Source organism: Merops nubicus, unplaced genomic scaffold (assembly GCF_000691845.1).
Source record: "Merops nubicus isolate BGI_N331 unplaced genomic scaffold, ASM69184v1 scaffold20257, whole genome shotgun sequence".
Classification (NCBI taxonomy): Eukaryota; Metazoa; Chordata; class Aves; order Coraciiformes; family Meropidae; genus Merops; species Merops nubicus.
In genome coordinates this window covers 29,237-50,382 of record NW_008618564.1, presented here as the reverse complement: position 1 = coordinate 50,382, position 21,146 = coordinate 29,237, and the positions used below count along the sequence as shown (strand labels likewise).

Below are 21,146 nucleotides of genomic sequence, written 5' to 3'. Positions count from 1 at the left end.
GTGGAACACAGCTGTATTTTATACATGTGTTTTAATTCAAACATATTTTCTTTTCTCCTCCCTTCCTACCTTGTTCTGTTTAAGTGAGAAGAAGAATGACCTAAGCACTGTCCAGCCTTTGTGGCCAAGGTCAGGGGCAGGGTTGGGGCTGCCAGGAGGATGGCCTTTCCCGGAAGCTTATGGAGGCCGCCTGCAAACAGAGGCCTTGTGTCCCATTGCACCCACCATCATATTGTTGTGTTGCTGCTGACCTTCTTCAGGTAGGTTGAGTGTATATCCACACAGAAAAGTGTTCTCACTGAATCTGGGGAGCTGAGGGTGTGTCCAAAGGAGGGGAATGAAGGTAGGGAAATAGTCTTAACTTTTGGCTGTGAGCCTTGAAAACAAACTTAAAAGCTAGTAGTTACCAACCAGTCTGGGAGTCATGCAGTAGTGGAGCTAAGTGTGCTCTGCCCCTGGGGAATCCAGCCTCAAACAGGGCTTGCACCAAAGGTGAGGCTGGCTGTGCCAGGCCAGCAGCAGTCTGGTGCAGAAGGGTGTGTGTGTGTGGGGGGGAGGAACTAGCTGAAAAGAAGGAAGGAAGGAAACTCTGATGCTCAGAACTCCAGTGGCTATTCTGACTGATGGAACGTGCTGTTGTTGCTTCTGGCGTCCTCTTCTCTCCCGAAAGTGCTGTTTGCTGTCTACTCTCTACTGGTCAGACCTCTAGCACACTTGTCCCTGCTTCAGATTTGGTGGTCTGCTAGATTTGTTTGTTGAAGCTTTGTTATGCCAGCTGACAACAACTGGACTACTGTACTGCCTCTGGGACAAACTTTGATCTTCACAGCAATGCTGCCACTTGGACCTAATCTGTCTCTGGAATAGCACTTGTAATGGTGGTTAGCCAGATGAGTGCATCTGCTCTTCTATCTTTATTGGTTTGTTGTGTGGTTGTGGTTTCTTTGTTTTTTTTTTTTTTTTTGTTTTTTTCCCCCTGAGGTACCTAACTGTTGTTGCAAAGTCACCTTCTATTTCAAAAACAAAAGACATCCTTTCCATTCAAGACCCTATTTCACAACTCCCCACCAAAATCAGTGTGCCTACCCATAATTTGGGGGTTCCTGCTGCTGACTACTATCCCCAAAACTGCCAGTCCTCTGTCCAGCTGCCTGCTTAGACAGCATGTATCTGTATTTTGAGTCCCACCCTTTCCCACTTGATCTCCAGAGACGATCTGTCCAACCTGTGCTTTTGTGTTTTCTGGCAGCTATTCCCTGCTCCATGCTTCCAGAAAGACATTCAGTAATGTCAAAGTCAGCATTTCCAACCAATGGACTCCTTTCTGCCTAAACAGCACGGCCCCTGAGCTCCGGCCATACGAGGTAAGGACGTGGGATAGGCAAGCACAAAGAAAGGTGGGTAATTTCCAGTATGCTGAGCTTCTGGTGCTGGAGAGGCCCCTCTTTTCCAAATGTGAGTGGGAACTTACATGTCTGAACTGTAGTTTTCTGGATCATCATGTGAAGTCTTTCCTAGTCATCCCCAGGAAAAAGCTTCTCAAGAAGTTACAGTGTTCTGGTGGAAATGGGGAGCCCAAGAGAGTTGCTGTAGTAGGCAGCAGCACAGAGGTGGGGGAGGCGTGGGAAAGAGGGACCCTACCTCTGAAGTGTTGGGGGCAATAAGTGAGAGCAGTAAATGGGCTTTCAGAGGTCTCTGTAAGAAACCCTGGCTGTGGCTTTCTCTGTGGCGGTGCCGCTGCTCCCACACTGTTAAAAGGATAGACAAAGTAGGAGAGTATAGAGGCATCTAAAAGTTCTAGCTGCTTATCCTGAATTGATACTGAAGAATGATGTTTTGCCTTGCTTTGGAAAGGTCTGGTTTCCAAACATGTTGAACATCCAATACCCCTTGTCTGTAAAACCCTAGCTTCAGTGAAAGCAGTGGGAGGTTTGGCAGAAAATGAAGTTGTATATTGCTGACACCTCACAAATGTGAAAGCAAGACCTACCTTCTAGCTCCTACCTGTAGTCCTTTTAGGGACATGCTTGTTTTTAGTTTGTTGTTGTCCTGATGCTTTGGAGGAGTGGAAGAAATCTTACATTAACAGCTTGGTCTCAGGCCACGAGATCTATTAGAGCAGGGAGTCCCAGGTCAGTTGCTTGAACATTGTCTGCACTGGAAATCATTGGTTATTTGTCTGTGACTGAGGGATAGTAAGTGCTGACTTTGTGTTAAGTGAAAACAGTAAATTTGGCTTGTAATGCATTCAGGATTTTATAGTATGGCAAAAAGGAGTGAGTGGCTCTGGGATGCTAAAATGAACTACATGGTGTTTATACTTAGTTCCTTAACTGACATCCAAGCAAGTAGTGTATTTCTGAAACTGGTTTGATCTTTTCTTTTTGTGTAGATGATCTAGTGTTTGCTGGATGTTGAGCTGTATGTGACTGATCAGGAAAAATGGTTAAAATGGTCTTTCCAGTATCAATTTAGGTTACGTGAGTTAACAGTAAAGTGTGTTTTGAGAAACTGATAGAATAGATTAAGGACATGAATGGAGAATTTGTATGCTATTGGTTTTGAACTTTGGTATATCTTTTCAATTACAGTTGTTCTTTGTTTTTATACTCTAAAATATTTTTTTAAGTATAACAATGTTTTGCAATTGTTTTGTGAGTACACCCTAGTATGATTTTATTAGAAGGACAACTTAGATCTATACTCAGTCTTTAAAGATGTGTGAATTCTGCACAGGTTATTTAATGAATTTAAGACTAATAACAAAATATTTAATTGTCCTATCTTTTTAAGACTCTTAATAGCTTGTGGACCCTCCAAGGATCTCTGGTTAAAAGTGGCTGGCCTAAGTAGCTATAGGTGGCCTCAAGGGGCAAAAAGTATTTTTCAAAGGATTTATTAGTTTTTCTTGGACACCTGAGGCTTAAGCAGAAGCTGTGTCAATAAACCATACCAATGATATGTCTTTTATACTAAGTGGCTGTGTAATTAGCATTGTCTGCAGGATGCTCTCCTGGAGAGGTAGAATCAAACTAAAACTGATGATATTTGAGTTAGGCACATCTGTAGGTCAGACTTGGATTGGTTTGGTTTATAATGGGGGCAATGCAGGGAGGGAAGAAAACATTCTCCTGATTAACTTTATTCATTCTTCAAGTGGTCCTCAAAGCTTCTGTTTTCAGCTGATCACTAATCTTAGTTTGGGGACAACCGAGTCGTCTTCCATTTTTTTGATCATACTGAAAAAAGAATGAAACTCAGGGTAAGCACGAAATAATAACAACATTAATGACTGGAGTTCATTGTAAATAGTTTCCAGCCAGTCTATTTCTTCTCCTTGTTCCTTTTGTGTTCTTTCTTTTCTGTTTGTGGTCTGTCATTTCTTATTGCCACTGCCACAAATACTTTAAGGGAATTATTCATTTAGTGAAGACAGCAAGATAAGTACAGAAGAGACACTGCACATGAAACAGAATATGCCTTTATTGTATTATTCATTAAGATGCTCATCTGTGTTTCTGTGTAAGAAGCTGTCTAACAGTTGCATGCTTGTTAAAAGTAGGGTTTGTTTTGCCAGTCACTTGTCTTGATCCAGGTGGAATGAGTATTTCTCACTTCTGGTTTGCTAGCTTGCCCTTTAGCAGCAAAACAAAGTGTCAGTGGGCACATTCTGCAGTGGATAATGCAAGAATTGTTCTTCATTTGATAATTAAAATGTTGGAGGGATTGGAAGTTGCTGAGGCCAGATGCTGTTATGATTTGGAGTTGGGGTTTCCATCAAGAAACAGTAGAATGAGCTGTGCCTTTCCCTGTTTACCTGTTAAAATTTTATCTCTGTAGCTCTGGAACAGCAGCCATTTGTTTCCAAGTGACGAAGAAGCAACTCTCTTCCTGGGGACATTGGACACTATCTTTTTGTTTTCCTATGCTGTGGTGAGTAGAACTAACCCAAAACTTGTAAGTTTTGCTTAAATCTTACTGGAATGATCACACCCATATTTGGAGGGGATGAACAGGATCTTCTTGGACTTGCCTAGCATTAATGTAGTTAAAAAGCTTAGTTCAGGAGCAGAATTTTTTTCCTTCTATTTCTGTTAGTTCTGCCCATGTTTGTCACCCATGTGGGGATGCTTGTTAGCAAACGTGAGAGAAATACTGTGGCTTCAGAATTTCTCACAGCCCTATCACCAGTGGGAGGGCTGGTTCTTTTTCTCCAACAGTTCTCAGTTAATTTTTTTTTTTTTTTTTAAGTAAGAAACTTAATGGACAACTCTGAGCAGGGTTTCTTTGGTGGCAGAAGAAGTGGATTCTTCAGAATCAAGGTGTAAGCTGGTGTGACAATGTTTGGATAAGCTTGACCCTTCTACATAATTCTAATTATTGCAGATAACAGGTGTAAATCTTGTTGCTTTACTTAATGTTGTGTTTTGTTCTTAGGGTCTCTTTGTCAGTGGCATAGTTGGGGATCGCCTGAATTTACGCTGGGTTTTGTCTTTTGGGATGTGTTCCTCCGCTCTGGTGGTAAGTCAGAACAAACTTACTAGTTTGATTTAGAGATTTTTCTTAGGGTTTCCAGGTGGGGTTTTACTTCAGGAGAGAAGATGCTCTGTTTCTGTGTGAATCTGCCCGTGAGCTGTAGCTCAGTGGTCTCAAAGTCTGCATGCAAAACTTGGTCCTGGATGCACTTATTGCATTGTCTAAAGCATAGAACTAAGCTAGATGACTCAGCTCTTCCTGAAATACCTATTTATGGGTAGTGTGTCAGAAGGAAATTCCTAAATTTGAGGTACTGTCTAGAGACTTGATGAACAGCTTTTGTACAAGATTGGCATACTTGGACTTTCTGGGACTGCTTTGTATTACAGCTGTTCTCCCAGCCCACATATGTTGTCATCAAGGCTTTTGCTTCCTAACTCAGTCTTTGCTCTCTTCTTTAAAGGGCATGCTAACAATACTGAGCATTCATTTCCTTTTTTTGTAATTGCTGGGAGGGCATGTGTCAAAAAAGATTGGCTGCTTAAAACAAAAGTTCTTCAGGTTCAAGCCACTACAGATGAGTGTGAATCAGTTTTATCTCATTGTGGTTTTCTGGTTATTAAAGTAGTGGCAAAATGTGTGTAGTGCTTTTCATTTACCCCGTGGCTACAAACCCCACTATGGCCTATTGTGTTTTGCAAACACATGGCCACAAAGCGCATCAATCACGGTGTGCCACTAAGTGTGTTTATTCTGGCTAGTTTGGGTTAAGGCTCTTAGTAATTTGAGACCTGGCTGTAGTATTTATGTTAAATTTTGCTAAGATAAATGACTGCTGAGGGTTTTGTTTTCATAGAGCCTTATGGATTGGGATGTCAGTACAATAGCAGATCAAAAGGCTACTATATTTTTAGTGGTGTTACTGGAAGTATTTGTCTCTTCTTTCTCCTCTGCTGTTTCGGCAGTGCTGTCTATGAAGACAAAAGTCTTTTAGAGTGGAAGTGTGATGACAGCACATTTGTCTGTGGAGTTGTTTGGGCTCTGGAGTCCGTGCTGTCGTGGCTCAGCAGAGGGTGCTGTTAGCTCTGAGCTATTTCTTAAACAATGCCAGGCTTGCCTCTGGCCTGGCCTCTGCAGGGGCCTTCTCCCTGAAATATTGTTTCTTTTTTAGGACTTGCCTTTCACCAGCAGCCTCAGGGTTTCTTCTCTGTATTTTTTTTTTTTCTTTATATCTCCCTCCTCTCTCTAGGTATTCTTCTTTGGCACACTGACAGAATGGTTGCTTTTCTACAACAAATGGTTCTACTGCTGTCTCTGGGTTGTGAATGGCTTGCTGCAGTCCACTGGTTGGCCCTGTGTGGTTGCTGTCATGGGCAATTGGTTTGGAAAAGCTGGGTAAGTTGAGTCTTCTTCAGTGACTTATTTATCTGACCTGCTGAGCAGCAGATTGAGCTTGAAGGTCTCAGACTATAAAGGCCAACTGTTAGGTCAGAATTAAAGTTATATGTGATGAAATATACCTTATTTGTTCCTATTATCGCTTTCTTTTTTTTCTTTTTCCCTCTCCTGGAGCCATAGAACAGCTTGGTGTGAACACAATTGTGTTTGTCACAATTCACAGGTTCAAACTTCAAAAGTGCATAGTTCAAAACTCCATAGTGCAGAGTGGCTGAATTTGAGTTTTCATGCCACTGGAAAACCTGTTTCTGCCTCATAACCACTGAAGATTGAATGGAAACTGACCTACTGTAGGTTCACAGTGCTGTCACTTTGGGGTGTTGCAGATGAGCTCTAGCCATAGCTTGTAAGCCTGTCATTGCCAGCTCACCTCTGCTGTAATACAGGTGTGTCAGGAGACAGCATTCCTTGCGTATCTATTTGGTACCCCCAAGTTATTCTGTGTCTTATTTTAAGTGACCTTTGAGTTTCTTGGAAGTGGACTGGGAGAATGCTGTAACTTTATTCATAAGTTAAAATTCACTCAGTGTTACATTTTTTGTCTTGCTCTTTGTCACCTCTCCCCACATGGCCTTTTTCAAATTTTCTTCCCCTTCTGCAGGAGAGGATTTGTGTTTGGACTCTGGAGTGCCTGTGCATCTGTGGGAAATATCCTCGGAGCATTCCTTGCCTCCTGCGTTCTCAAATACGGCTATGAGGTAGGTAGTGCTGTCTGGCTTCTAGCTAGGACTGCACCCCTGGTTAGGTTGAGAGACTAGTTTCTTCTCCTGTCTCTGAGACATAACAGGTTCAGAGTGTCCAGTTTCATCTTCCTGAGTTCTGTGGGTAGCAAGCAGCAGGCAGAACAGGAAGGAAGGGTATTCCTTTCCCGACCCTTCCAAGCTGGGAGAAATGAACCTTAGACTTCTCTATAAATGGGACTGATGTTACTGAAGAGCTCTAGTGTCATAGTATACCCTCTTCTGATTTAGGTGGCTTAAAGTGCTCCTCAGAGTTATCCATCAGAGGTTCTCACTTAACTGAAGGCACTGCTGCTGCACAGCGGGGAGTTTCTGACAGATGTGGAGGCAGCTTCTGTAATATAGTTGAATACAGGGGGTGTAAGTGAACCAGTGCATCTGGCAGCATGGCACCTGTGAGGACAGGCTAACAGAGCTGAGCTTGTCACTTTGAGGTGGGGAGGCCTAGGATACCAAATAGCAGCCTTCCAAAGTCTGTGAGAAGACTGCTGAGAAATCAGAGCCAGGAGTCTGTCTGGGCTTCATGGTGAGAGAGCTAAAAAGCAGTGGGTATAGAATGAAACGGGAATGGTAGCTAGGCGTTGGAACAAGGGGCCAGAGCCTGAAGGGTCTGTATGTGGAGGATTTCAAGACCTGATTGAACAAAGCCCTGAGCAGCGTGATCTGATGTTGGTGTTTGACCCTTCTTTGAGCAGTCCCATATAGCTGGGTCTGTGGTTGTTGGATCTTTGTTGTTCCTCACTGCTGTGACCTCAGCACACTAAAAGAGCTGTTTCAGTATGATCTTTCAGCCTAGATGGAAGCAAGTCTGTTCCAGAGATGCGGAGATCGCTTGTTTCCAAGTTTTATGGGTGCAGTCTGGGTGGTTGTAGCTGTGTTTACTCTCTGACAAGGTTGGAATGTAAAGAAACCCTCATTAGTAAGGGAAGCCTACATGACTGAAAGTGCTTTAAAAATAATCTTTTATTTATTTTTTTTCCAGTATGCTTTCTTGGTGACTGCCTCAGTACAGTTTGCTGGAGGAGTCATTGTCTTCTTTGGGCTCCTGACATCACCAAAGGAAGTGGGTAGGTAGAAGAGGGCTGTAGCATTTAAGTCCCTTCATGGAAAGCAGATCTGCAGCTGTATGTAGGTCTGAAAGTAGTGCTCATTCTGGCAGCACTTACCCTCAGGGCTCGTATAAAACCATGTTGCACTTTAGTCTGTTTAATGGAGCAAATGCTTTACTCGCCAGGATTGCACTGAATGCCACTGTGCATCACGTGTGTAGGCTCTGGGTATTTCAAAAAGCAAAATAGACCAGCCTGGTTCTAACATGATGAGCCTAATTATCAGTTTTTCTTCACCTGGAAGATCAGTATTTTTTTTAAAGCAGCAGTAGGCAAATTGGTAATTGGCTATTGTAGGAGAAAACTGTGGCAAGCCTTAGCTGTGCAGTGGCAAAGGAAAGTACTTTTTGTCTGCAGGTCTCCTGCAGGCATTTAAATAGCTCTGGGGTTGGATATAGTCCTTCTATGAGAAGATGGTAGGCAAGCCACAGGGTAACAGGCAAACAAAAGAACTTCTGGGCTTTGACAGGGCGATGGAGGAGGTTTCCCAGGTGCCTGTAAAGGCTATAAAGTTGGTAGCACTAAAGCTACCATAAAGAAGTGCTCATGAGAGTGCTCAGCAGCCCAGAAAGCACAGTGCAGTTGTTGGGGGTTTCTGTTCCAGTGGAAGTGTTAACAGGCAGCAGCTGTCTGAGTAGTTGCTGGTACACTCAGCCTCCATGTGCCAGGGAAGTGGTACCCAGGAGCCAGGTCTGAGGTTCCCAACCACTAAATAAGGGGGAAAATGCACTAATTCATTGTGCCTTCCAACTAATGGCCAGACACTCAGAACAGACAGAGCCTACACCAGGATCAGACAGAATACTTTCAAGAGCTCTAGAAGAAAAAGGGTAGAAACTGGCAACATTGCAGAACACCATCTAGAAGAGCTTCTAAGCCAAAGGAGGATGGAGGTATGGGAGAGCAAGGGAATTGCTAGAAGGGAGAACTGCTTAAAAGGAGTGAGCAAGCTGTAGAGCGGGGAGGGGTTGAACAGGCTTTGGTTCATTTTTCCTGTTGCATATCCCTTGTAAAATTTAGGCCTCCCTGAGCTTGGAGCAGATGAAGACAGCAGTGTGGAGGAAGATGCCAACAGACCTTTAATGGGCAACGATGATGCAGATGATGATGACCGGAATTACTCTATTCAAGCAACTGACAGTGACAACCAGCCAAAGGCCATTGGCTTTTTCCAGGCTTGCTGCCTTCCCGGCGTAGTACTGGTGAGGACACGGATTCTTGAGTGACATCTGACTTAACCTTGTTAAACATAGAGCTGGCTTTTTGTCTTGTCAGCATTTGTTGACGTAATGGTTACGAAGTTGACCATGTGTTGTAGCTGTTGACATCTACTTTCTTATGCTGTTAAAACCTTGGCGCTGAGGCTGTTATTCTGGTACATATGGATTGTAATGCTGTCTGGCTGTGTGTTGCTCTTCCCATCAGGCACCTGCGTCACTTGGTGCAAGTAATGAGCCAGCTAAGGGCAGCAGAGGTCCTGCCACTTCTGCTGCTGAATGGAGATGGGAGGCCATGAGCAAAGGTGGCTGTAGGATGCTTCCTTGGTAAGGTAGCCACGCTGCCTCAAGGAATGAGGTTCTCGCTGCTAGCTGAACATCACACAGAACTCTGTGGCACTGTTACTGGGGGTTATTGGTTGGGGTGGTTTTTTGTTTTGGTGGTGTTTGCTTGTTTGTTTTGGGGTTTTTTTAGTTGTCATAAAGGAGAAAGCTGGCCTGAAAAGCCTTAACAGTGTGATGTAACATGTGGCATAGTAGGCAGGGTTTTTTGTACTGGAAACAAGGCCTAGTGATTCAGTTCACACACATGCTCATCCTGTCCTTTGCCCAATTCATGGAAAATTCAGCTGAAAAATTTACCTGCTGTTAAGAAACAATAACATTCTGCATCAGTGGGTTGTGTGCCCCCTGAATACTGGAAGCAGTACAAGAAAGGGGGCAGGGTGGCTGCCTCTGGAATACAGGGTGAGCTGTCTGGATTTGGTCATGAAGCAGAACTACTGAATGGACAGTATTGTCAGATACACTTAATGAGTAATGTGATTGGTTATTATGAACAACATAAAAATCTAGAAGGGATGGGTGAACTGTCAGTGTTCAGAGTGCTGGGCAGCCACAGTTCGGTTGTTAAGACCTTGGTTAAGGGTTATCAGAAGAATGCATACCCATCTTGAGTTCTTTCCTAATATGGCTAAATGCCATCTAAAGTCCTTCTTGGTTTTGGTGGTGCTGAGAATGGGCTGATGCACACAGAACCTTTAAGAAAAATTTCTTACTGGTGGAGGCTGCCTCAGTTGACATGTGACTTTTTTTAATTGAGCAGAACATAAGGAGGTACTATATAACTGTTTTTTTCTGTACTGGGGATTTTGAGGTCATGTTCTGTGCATCAGTCCAGCAACATGAACAACTCTGAGTCTGTGAGTTTTATTTGATGTCAGGTCAGTGCCCAGCAAAACCAGGACACTGTCAGATCAACGAGAGACCAAATACCGAGAGAACCTCCAAAGCCTTGTCAAGATTCTACAAAGACTTGACATATTTTTTCTGTAGTTCTTCTCTTCTCCTGCTGAGTGGTATGGTGGAAGAGTTTTAGTACAAACAGCTTTCCCCTGAGCCTCTAGAAATTCAATGTTTAATCAGTCAAACAATCTGGTAGACAGTTTTTACACATGTTGTAATAAATATTGCTTTGTACAGTGTATTTTTTGCACCCAGAGGCGGGAGAACTCTACCAAATAGCCCCATTTCTTCTTACATGCATGGTGGAGACCAGTTTGTGTCCTGTAGGAGTAAAAAAAGCATTAGTAATACAGCTAAAAAGGATGTATCTTAAAATAATATACATTCAGAAGACATGATTTTCTGGAGTTTAATATATAAAAAGCTCTGCTTTTCAAAATCCAAAGACAAGTGTGTACATACAGATACAGTCTCAAAAGCTGTGATTCTAACAGCATGTTCTTTCCACCTTCACCCTTGTTTACCTCTTCAGATACGGGTTCCTTGAACTACCATGTCAGTGTTTATCAGGAGGCCTTGCTGGAAGTCTGTGTCTTGTCCTTCTGTGTGCTGGGACACAAATCCCAGAGAACAAATCTCTGCCACAGAGGTGAAAGCTCTGAAAATCTCCTGCTAGCAAGGAGAACTTGAGCCCAGCAGCCAAAAGCAGGAGGTTGTTTCAGCTGTTTGGTTTGGAAGCATGTGCTTAGCTTTGGCCAAGCCTTTCATCCTGTGTCCTGGAATACCTGCCTGGGGATTATTTTTCTTCTGGTGCTGTAAGCAGATGAGCTTTCTGAGCAGCAAAAGGTAGCACAGAGGAGCTACTTCATGTAACTTTTCATGTCACATGGTTGGCTTCCTTCTCTTCAGAAGGTGATTTGAATTTCCTTCGTTTTTTGAAGCCTGCTGTCATTTCCTCCCAAAGATCACCCTGAAAGTGTTTTAACCCATTACATTCAGTGAAAAGAAAATAACCACCTTGACAGTGATTCTTTTATTCCTGGGTTCCCTTTGATGTTCAGCATTAAGCTTTCATAATGCTGCCTTCTTACTCGAAATGCAGAAGCTTTTTCCCCTGAAAACTTTAACTTGCTACAGAGCTTCATGGGAAGAAGCAGAAACACTCTGCATTTCTCAAGTGCTAACTGCTTGCTGGCCCTCTCTTTGTTCCAGTACTCTTTAGCCTATGCCTGCTTGAAACTGGTGAATTATTCATTCTTCTTCTGGCTGCCCTTCTACCTCAGCAACAACTTTGGATGGAAAGAAGCAGAAGCTGACCAGCTCTCCATCTGGTATGATGTGGGAGGAATCATAGGTGAGTAAGCAAGTGAATGACTTCTTCCTGCAGTTGCCCTGCTAGCATTTGAAAATGAAAGAGAGCAGATGCCGCTCAGAGCTGTCCTGTTCAGTGGGATCTCACTGTTCGCTGCATGTATGAAAAGTCCAGTTATGTGGCTGCTTGGCTGTTGTGTTGGGCTTTTTTTTTTCTAAACCACACAGAGTATGTGAACGTCCTAAGTAGTTGGACATGACCCTCAGCAGGTGTTTTTCTTTACTCAGTAGGACTTCTTGAAAAGTACTGTGTACAAAATACTGTCCCTGCTGCTTGCTACTTCCTTTCTGACAGAGGTACCCTTTGAGGGAGAGTTTAGATCTGAACTTACTGAGTTCTGTACTGTTTTTTCTGTCCTGTGTTTTTAAGGACAGACTCAGTGCCAATCTCAGCAGAGCAGGCACAACTGTTATGTTCAGAAATAAAATGTAATTGCACTTGTTTCAGCTGGCTGCAAAATCTGACCCTTTTCCTGCAGAATAAAGAACATATTGTGTATGTGTTTAGACTTCTGCTCTCCTGTGCTTAGTTTATTGCTTTATTACCTTGTCCAGTTAGCTTTTCTAGAATAGATATCCTTGTTTTGGTCTGTTTGGGGTAGTTTTTTTTTTGCCTCTGTGTGCTTTTCAGTGTTAGATTTTCTCAACATTCTAGTTTTTACCAGCAGAACAGTTTCTACAGAGGTAGCAATGATGCATAAGGTGATTATCAGCTATTGGCATTTGTTGTAATTAGTTGCACCTACCCTAAGTAGGTGAGACAGCAGGGAATGTGAGGTCCCTCTGTGCTAATACTTTCCCTGTGAGAAAGAACTGCCTTTTCCTGCGCTTTATGTTAAAGAAACCAGCCACAATGTTAAGCTTGCTTACGTCCAGAGTTGTGGTGAACCTAGAGCTGTGATGGCCCTATAGGGCAAGGAGAAAGAAAGAAGGAGTGTTGGCTAGTTGCGTGCCAGAAAAAAAATAAATTCCTGGGAAAGCAGTAGGAGTAGTTTTCCCTGCTCTATCTGAGCCACTGAAGTTTACTGTTGTCTCTGTGTCTGAGACAGGGAGGGCAGGAGACTTAGTTTTCCATATTTTAGAGAGAATGTGTATAGATGAGAAGGCAAGAGGACACTGCACTCGATGAAATGGGTTTTGTTCCAAGTATTCGAATCCTGAGCCTGATGATGATTTATTTTTTTGCAGGTGGGACTATCCAGGGCTTGATTTCTGATGTGCTGCAGAAGAGAGCCCCAGTGCTAGCAATCAGCCTGCTCTTTGCTGTAGGCTCTCTATTTGGATACAGCCGTGAGTATGCTTTTGCTGAGCAGTGATAAGAGGTTCATTCTGTGGTACTTTGAGAGAACCAGAGCACAGCCTGTTCCAGTTATATTTTCTGGCCTTGAAACTGCTTCTTACATCAGGATGATGCCTTTTGGTCTATTTTGCCTGAAGTGTGGCACTGCACAGAAAGAAATCTGTTCTTTGGTTAATGAGGTGGAAAATAATTAGCTGAGTGGTTGGATTTCCCTGTATTGGTGAGTTATGGTACTGATCCTTCCCCGGTGTCAGTGAGATTTTTGGCTTTGTCATTGTATCGACACCACAACTGTCAGAGCAGGAAATCTCATGTGCCATCCCTATGGTAAGAGGAAAGGGAATCTGGGACAGATCTGTGCTGGAGTATATACACACTACAAAGAGACTGAAGCTTTTAGACTTCACCACTTATCCGTCTCTAAGTGGTGAGATTGAAGAGTTTCTGCCTCTTATAACAGATAGAGTTCTCAACGATTGGTTGTTGAAAGGAGTCTGTCAGGAGAACTAAATAGGAGGAGACAGGCAGACCTTCCTATGTAACGTCTACGAAGCTCTTCTAAGGGTGACATTTTTGTGTCTTCAGACATGGTGTCCTGTGGTATTAGAGTCCTTTAACTTGCTGGGATATCATGTCACTACTCTGTGTCTTTCTCCAAAATGGAGTGGTGATACAGACCAGCTTTTATAGAACACTTTGTGCTCTGTGGACAGAAATATCTGCCAGAGCTGGACACGACTGGTGAAGCGTGCCTTTCAGAAGCAGGCTGCCCTACTCGGGTGTCTCAAAGTCAGATCAGTAAGATATAGTCAGTAAATAGCAAGGAACGTGTTTGGGGGAGTTCAGTGGAGTTCTGCAGGCTCAGGTACTAACTCATTACTTTCAAAAGTGAATTGGAAGCAAATACAAAATTATTGCTGATGAAGTTTGAAGTGTGTTCTAAGTAGCAGAGCAGCCAGAAGTCCAAGTGTCTTGTACGTAACTCTGTCCAGCCAGATGCAGAAGGCTCAGACGGGTGATCTGAAAAGTTACTGCAGTGTGATAATTAAATATCTATTAGCCAAACCAGGAAACCTTTTCTTGCTCATGGTGTGTTGCATGTAAGAGTAATAATGGCCTGAGAAGATGTGTAGAAGGCTGCAACTCACCTTATGCATGGTAATTTGAGTGTGTATGTGCCCTAAATTGAAGCAGTAAGGAGTTCCGGGGATGCCTGGAAGTGAGGTATTGAGGAAAACTGTCTGAATAGCACTGAGAGACTGGCGGCAAACCATCTGTGTGTGCACAGTGTGCTGCTGCTCCTGGGAAGGCAAGCAGAGCCTGCAGATACCTAAACAAGGCTTGATAAGGAGGAGTGAGGATATGGGGGTTTGCCTCTTTTACTCTATCATGCAGCATTGTTTAGGCAGTTGCTAGAGTACTACCTCCATATCTAACCTTGGTACTGTAAACAAAAATTTGGAAAACGCAGAGTGAGTGGAAGGGCAATTCAAGTGCTGAATGCTTTATAGTGGGAGAGATTGAGTTGAGTCTAACTTCCCCAGAGAGACAGAGGGAGGATTCTCTTTCTATTCAAATGGAGTTTCCAGGAGGGTAAATTCAAGCTCCGTGCCGTAGGAAGAGGCGTAACACGGGCTGGAATGCAAAGCCAGGCAAACCTCATACCAAAACAGGGCACGAAACAGCAAGGGTGACTTCTCTGCTGTCAAGCGCCGTTGGGAAACTTCTGGGTCTTTAGTCTCTAAATGCTCTTGCAGTAAGACTAATCTCTGTAAAAGTCTTTAGTCAAATAGAAGTTTTTACTGCCACTGAGTAACTGCACAGGCAGTTCAAACTGGATGTTTGTGTGCTTCTTTCTGATCCTAAATAACTGGCTTTCTCAAGCTCACTGCTTGTATTTACACTCATCTGATCTTTCCCTTGCAGGTTCTCCAGACAGTAAACCTATCAACGCTGTGATCATGGCAATTACAGGTACATTGTCAAACGCCACTGTTAGGCTAGTAGACAGAAGTGTCCCCAGCAGAGAAACCAGTAACACCAGTCTCAGGTGGTGATAGTGTGTTTGTATGTGCTGCCATCCCTGCTGGCTTTGCAGATGGAGTGAAACCTGGGCCCCAATTTCTGTTACTTTTTGGAATACAGCTGTAGGAAAACTGCCTTACGGAGGGAGGTATAGACTTTATAGAATAATGGCTTGGAAGTAGAGGGGTCTGCCTTGGCTCAGTACGATGAGGATGGATTTATGCCAAAATACCCAGCAGTAATCTAGTATCTGAGGAAGTGCATATATGGCAAAGTCATGAGCTGCAACTCAAATTTGAGAGTGTTTGTCAGAACCCCAAATACTTGAGACATCACGGGCTTTGTGTGCTACCAGACAAACTATGTTGTGTTGTGGAATTAAGATTAGCCTGCATGAATAGAGCCTTTATTTTCAAACACTCCTACTTCTGAACTCTGTCCTGTTGCTTTTTTTTTTAATCTGTTTTCCCCCTTCCACATCCTTCACCAAACGCTGCAGACTGAGGCAGTAGCATGGGGGTATACTACTCCAAAGTAGAAATGTGTCAGTCTGCTTCATGTTGAGGGTTTGTATATGCGTGCTGTTCAAAAGTAGCTTTCTGTATTCAGTTTGGTATGTCATGACTCATCTTGCAGAGTGTGCCACAGCTCATTACCTCAGGTTAGCTGTTGCATGAAAATGTGCCTCTTGGCAGTTTCTCTGTGTGTACTGCAGGTGCACAAGGTGTGCCACGACTGTAAGCTTTGGCTGTGAGGCTACACTTCTACCTAAAACTAGTCTGTGATTACTGTCCTTAGACATAATTCTCTTCCTGAGCTTTGCAGAGTAAAAATCTGTGTTTTGAAGGTGTTCTGTTCAGAGTCTGTCTTTGTGCTTGTTTTGCACCAAGTCTGTTTTCTTGCTGCTTCCAGGGTTTTTCATTGGAGGTCCTTCTAACATGATCAGTTCTGCAATTTCTGCTGACCTTGGACGCCAGGATCTGGTGAAAGGCAGCAGCGAGGCCCTGGCAACAGTCACGGGGATTGTGGATGGAACGGGCAGCATTGGTGCTGCAGTGGGCCAGGTGAGGCCACCAAAGGAAGATAGAGGTCTGGGGAAGGAGGCAAAGGGTCTGTTGTGGTTAGAGATGGAAGCTCATCCCTCAATCCAGAGTTGCATGGAGAAAGAGAGTTGGTGGGGTTTTAAAAATTATTTATTTAAGAAACAGCCAAGGGAACTTGTGTGTTTCAAGCTTCCAGTGGAAGCAATTTAATTAAGAACTAAACTAAGTATTCATAGTGCCAATGTTACGGCACTTTCATCATTCAAGTGAATTTGAGAGAGTTTCATATCCTGAACTCCAAAAAGCAAGTAAAGGTCAGCTGCACAAAGAGTGAAAATAAAATATTTTGAAGCTTGGGATTTTTTGTTGTCGTTGTTCAAAAGTTATAGCAAAGCCTTTACTTACAGAAAAGTTTACATGTGTAACAGAGTAAAATTGGAATACCTTTTATGAATGTTAGTGTTCATAAAATAATTTAATTCTTGCTTTTATTTGTGGTTTCCCTTTTTACCTACTGATGTCTTTTACACCTTGTAAATCCAGCACCACTTGCTTTGATAATCCTTGCAGTATGGTGCCAGAGCTCTGAAGACTAGACTGTTGCAGAAAAGGAGGCTGACAGTGTGCCCACTGGGGACGTTCTTTCTTCTCAAATACAAGTGTTAACTATGTGGAAGAACAGAGTGGTGCTTTGGGGAGGGAGGGTTTAGTTTAAAGATCGGAGCCAGTTCTATTCCAGGCATCCTCTAGTGCTGGTGAAGTACCAAGAAGGCAGGCAAAGCCTACAAGTTTCCTTTTTAGAAAAGGGTTTGTGTTTGTACTTGCTGCTGATTGCCTGATAAAGACAATTGTTTAGTCTCTATTTTGTATGAAAGATGCCCCTTAACTCCATTAAACATGGAAAATGACAAGTGTTTGCAGCCACCTTAAAGTGTGCTGTTACACTCAGTGTTCTTGCACTGTCTACAGTGTTTCCATATTCCCACACACACATACCATTCAAACTTAGGTCATCATAAAAATTGGGTCTTTAGTTCTGATAAATTCCACCTGCCTCCCATTCTAACATTGCATTTATTTCAACGGAGACAACCATGATGCCATTCTGGGGGTGTGTGAAAACCAACAAATGCACAATGAACATATTGGAAATTCAGATCCTGTTTTGTGCCAGAGTCCCCAGAAGTGAAGAAGGGAGGCCCTTGTGCAGCATCTGAATATAAATCTGCTAATAGGGAACACTTCTTCTTTTGTAGCCACTGTAGTCCTGTTGATCCAGGAGGCAGTTCAGAACAGACTGTAGTCTCAAGTGTCTTGCCTGTGATGAAGGGTTAAGTAGTTAGTGGTTGCACAGCTCTTGAAAGTACGTCCTGTGTAATTTATAAGCCATTCTAGAGCTTTTAGTTCTTCTGAGAGTACTTACATCCACTTATGTCCCAGTGTTCTGTGCAAAACCCTTGTATTCGGCAGAGTCAATTTGTCACCCTTTGAAACTGCATTTCAGTTCTGTCTGTATGCAGCTATGAGTTACTGTAAAGCTTCAGGGTGGTATCTCCACTTTGCTGAGGCTGTGGGGTTTACAAAGAAAGGCTGCTGTCCTGAGTCATCTCTTCTGACAGGAAAAGATCAGCTGGAAGGTTTTGTGATCATCTCTGTATGGAGTGTTAACAGCTCAGAAGCTCTAGAAAATGAGAGAGTAATGCCTGAATATTGTGCTTTCCTTCCCAGTTTGAATTATTTTTTCTTCCCCTTTTGTTTTTAGTATCTAGTGTCTTTGATCCAGGAGAACCTGGGATGGATGTGGGTTTTCTATTTCTTTATTCTCATGGTAAGAAATCTCCTATCTGAAAGTTCTTTGTCAAAGTTCAGTTTGCAGTACATTTTTCTGAGAATCTGAAAATTGTGACTTAGACATGCAATCTGTTGCTGCAGCAGCTGTGAACTCTGATGCCATTCTCAAAGTGGTCTATGATCTGCCTTTGCCTCAGGGTGTCTAAATCAGCTGGGTTCATTTTGGATCCTTTAAAGTCACCTTGGCCAACAGGAACTAAGACTGTGGCAGAGGCACAAAAATACTTGCCTTAAAATACCTGTATGCATTTTGTAAAGCTCATATCACCTGACTGACTCCCAAGGCAGGATTTTTTTTTCTCCTTCATCTCCATGATACGTAGTTCCTAATATTTTCAGAAAGCTGAAGTTAAGCTACTTGTTTGTTAGCCCTTGAAGATTAGTGGAAGGAGTGATGAGGATCTTTGAAACACAAATGAAAATGCTTTGCCCTGGTATACCACTGGGGGAGAAGACCACTCAGGCCCTGATCTCCTCAGCATCGCTGAAGCAGTGAACGCTGCACAGTTCACCCAATCTTATCTTCCCTGCCAGAAGTGCTAGGAATCGTCTTTGCATCTGTGCTGACAAGGGAAGAGGCCACTTTAGTAAGCAGCAGAGGTGGCCAGGAAGAATGCCAGTGAGGAGATGAAGAGCCCATCTTCTCCATGGAGAGAAGATCATGGCAGCTGAAATCGTATGAGCTTTCCTGCAAGCTCGGTCCTTCTGACTGCTGTGCCACTTGGTCATCGCTTTTCTTAGCCTGTATCTTCCTGGGGAGGCCTTAAATATTGGAGCACGGGGTGGCTGTAGCTGTGGTTGCTCTGTGCTGATTGTCCTGGGTCTCCTTCTTTTCACAGACGAGTTCAACAGTCCTGTTCATTTCGCCCTTGATAGTGCGGGAGATCACATTGCTTCTGCGAGAGCGGCGCCTGCGGGTGCTGGCTGAGTGACTTCCGTGTGCCTCTGGAAGGGCTGCCCTATGGACCTGGCACCAGGGACTCTGACAAAAGCTCTGGGAGACTTCTTTCTTACATCCTCCAGGCCTGGACTCATTCAGAATAGCTCTGCAAGGCTTGATTGACCTGCCTTTGCGAGCTCAATAGTGAAGTACCAAATACCCGTCCTGAGACCACCCGGATCATGGAGCTGCTGACCTAAGCTAGACAATCCACAGGGCTGGTGGACTGTTCCAGCCTGCCAGGCTCTTCCATGTTGGCAGCCACGCTAGGGTCTTCTGCTGGGTGGTCTCACTGCTATACCCTTTCCTATTTATTTCTGGGTGTCCTGGCCAAAGGTCAACCATTTAAAACTGACAGTAGAGAGGCCGTCTTGCAGTGAATTTTGATGCTCTGTTGTGCTGGTGAAATCACACAGTGCATTTAATGAGCAGTTTAAATTTATGATCACTTTAGCTTTTAGAAAAGGCAAAAATAATTATCTGGAACTTGCGTTGTCCAGTTGTTTAAAAAATGCTGTTGATAATTCTCTGCACAGATAGACCTCTGCTATCCCTCGCTATTAACTGTCACATATTCCTATAGGTTCATATGGAGATGTTACCTCCATATTTTTTTTTTTTTAGCATTTTTAAATAATAATAATAATCTCTAGGAAACAAGATTTCCATTTTTAACTATTTAAGCAGACAAATAGTGTGCAATACTTTACCATGATCTCTGAGAATGGGCCTTAATAGATCCTTTGTGTCTGAAGGATCCTTGAATGGCTTTAGGGATCGGTAATGGGACACAAATACTTTCACTGCTGCTTGCTTATATGAATCTGATTAATACTGACCAAAATGGGACTGTTGGGGGTGACCTTTTGAAGGAAGCTGGTGTCACTCATTTCATACTTGGGCAATTGCTCATGTCCAGCACAGGAGAACCAGAACAGAATTAAAGGAATTTAAGGGACCTGGCTGCTCATGGGCAGTTCCAGACAGGGACTGAAGCATGCTCATGGAGTAGCTTCGGGGAGCAAGTGCTGCTGTCTGCCCCCATGCTCCTTTGCCAATGGCTGCATAGGGGACCTGAAGCTCTCCAGGCTTTTAAAGCTTGGTTTGTACCTTGAAGACAAGGGTAGATACAAGTTGGCACTAAAAACGTGTGACTTAGCTTAGTGTGGTGGTATCTGAGTATTTTGCAGTACTGTGGTAAGCGGAGTGACCACCTGACACCTCTGGTCTTTGCTGGTGATGTTAAGGGAACTGGCGAGGAACTTCTTGACAAACTGTTTTCCACTGATGCCTCAGGACCCTTCATTGCAACCAGTGTGTGTTAACCAGCAGAACTTCTGACCGCACGCTCAGTCTAACTAGTCAGTGCTGCCTGGGTGGGGGGCAGGAAAATTCTTGGAGCTGAAAATCTGAAACTTTTTAAATGGGAAAAGTTGCCTTTTTAAAATGTATGGTGGTTTTTACTTTTTTTTATCAAGTTTATGAATGTCAGTTTTTAGTTGTGTTGATCGTAACGAGTGGAACATTGTTAGTGCCTTACGGTTTTCCTGCGTTGAACAGTTGCTTGGTGATCACTGCTTCTGCAGTGGCAGCTCTGTGCATGGCTTTGCTTACTGTGAAACTCAGTTGCTCCATTTTAGACTTCTTTTTTGAGTCTCTTTCTTGGTGGAGGTCATTCTTGCAGTTTTTTGCTAACCCTTGAAAATTCTATGTTTGGGAAAATGATGCCATTAAGCTGATGAGGGACCTGAATCCTGTTCTTGTCTCTTCTCATTCCCATTCAGATTTTTCCCTGTGTAATTAGAGTGGGAGACAGAGAATCTATCATCCTGTTCTCAGAATTATGCCCTGGGGTTAGTGTTCACATCCCAAGCTACTCATTAGCCCCTGTGCAAATAGAATCAAAACTCCCTGAAATTTAGTTCTAAAATTGATGGCGGCACCGTTTGCCCCTGCCACGGCGTCTGAGAATCTGCGGTTTCGAATTCCAACCTGGGTGAGCTTTTTGCCTGGGCGCTAGATAAGCTTCTGATGAAAGGTGGGGTGGGAAAGGGACATGGAGGGGTCCGGGGGGAGGAGTGGCAGGCCCCTGTTACAAATGGTTTCCTGTAAGCTGTTCTGTCCCCTCTTGCTGCCCAGCAGCTGGTGGGCAAAGTGTGTGGTGCTGCTTTGAGGCCGCCCTCGGTTAGCGAGGCGTGCCTATGGCTCTGGGATTCTTTTGTTGTCCTGGGTTTTTGGTTCAGTGTATTTCCTCCAGGTGCTCAGATGGAGAAAAGTTTTCAATCTGATCATGTCCAAACTGATTTCACATGAATAAACTTACTTTGACTTGATCTGGGCTTGTTGTTCCGTGTGTTTTATTCCACTCTTT

General features: G+C 43.5%; 1 protein-coding gene across 1 annotated transcript; it reads left to right on the top strand.

Moving 5' to 3' along the window:
- The first annotated feature begins 86 nt into the window (after positions 1–86).
- Positions 87–18,767, top strand: SLC37A3 (solute carrier family 37, member 3). The gene is made up of 14 exons (XM_008943496.1): positions 87–260; positions 1,250–1,364; positions 3,841–3,933; positions 4,438–4,521; positions 5,726–5,871; positions 6,536–6,632; positions 7,657–7,741; positions 8,804–8,985; positions 11,458–11,599; positions 12,805–12,906; positions 14,843–14,890; positions 15,854–16,005; positions 17,747–17,812; positions 18,675–18,767. The coding sequence occupies exons 1-14, from the start codon at positions 160–162 to the stop codon at positions 18,765–18,767; spliced, it is 1,506 nt and encodes a 501-aa protein (XP_008941744.1). The 5' UTR covers positions 87–159.
- The last annotated feature ends 2,379 nt before the right edge of the window (positions 18,768–21,146 follow it).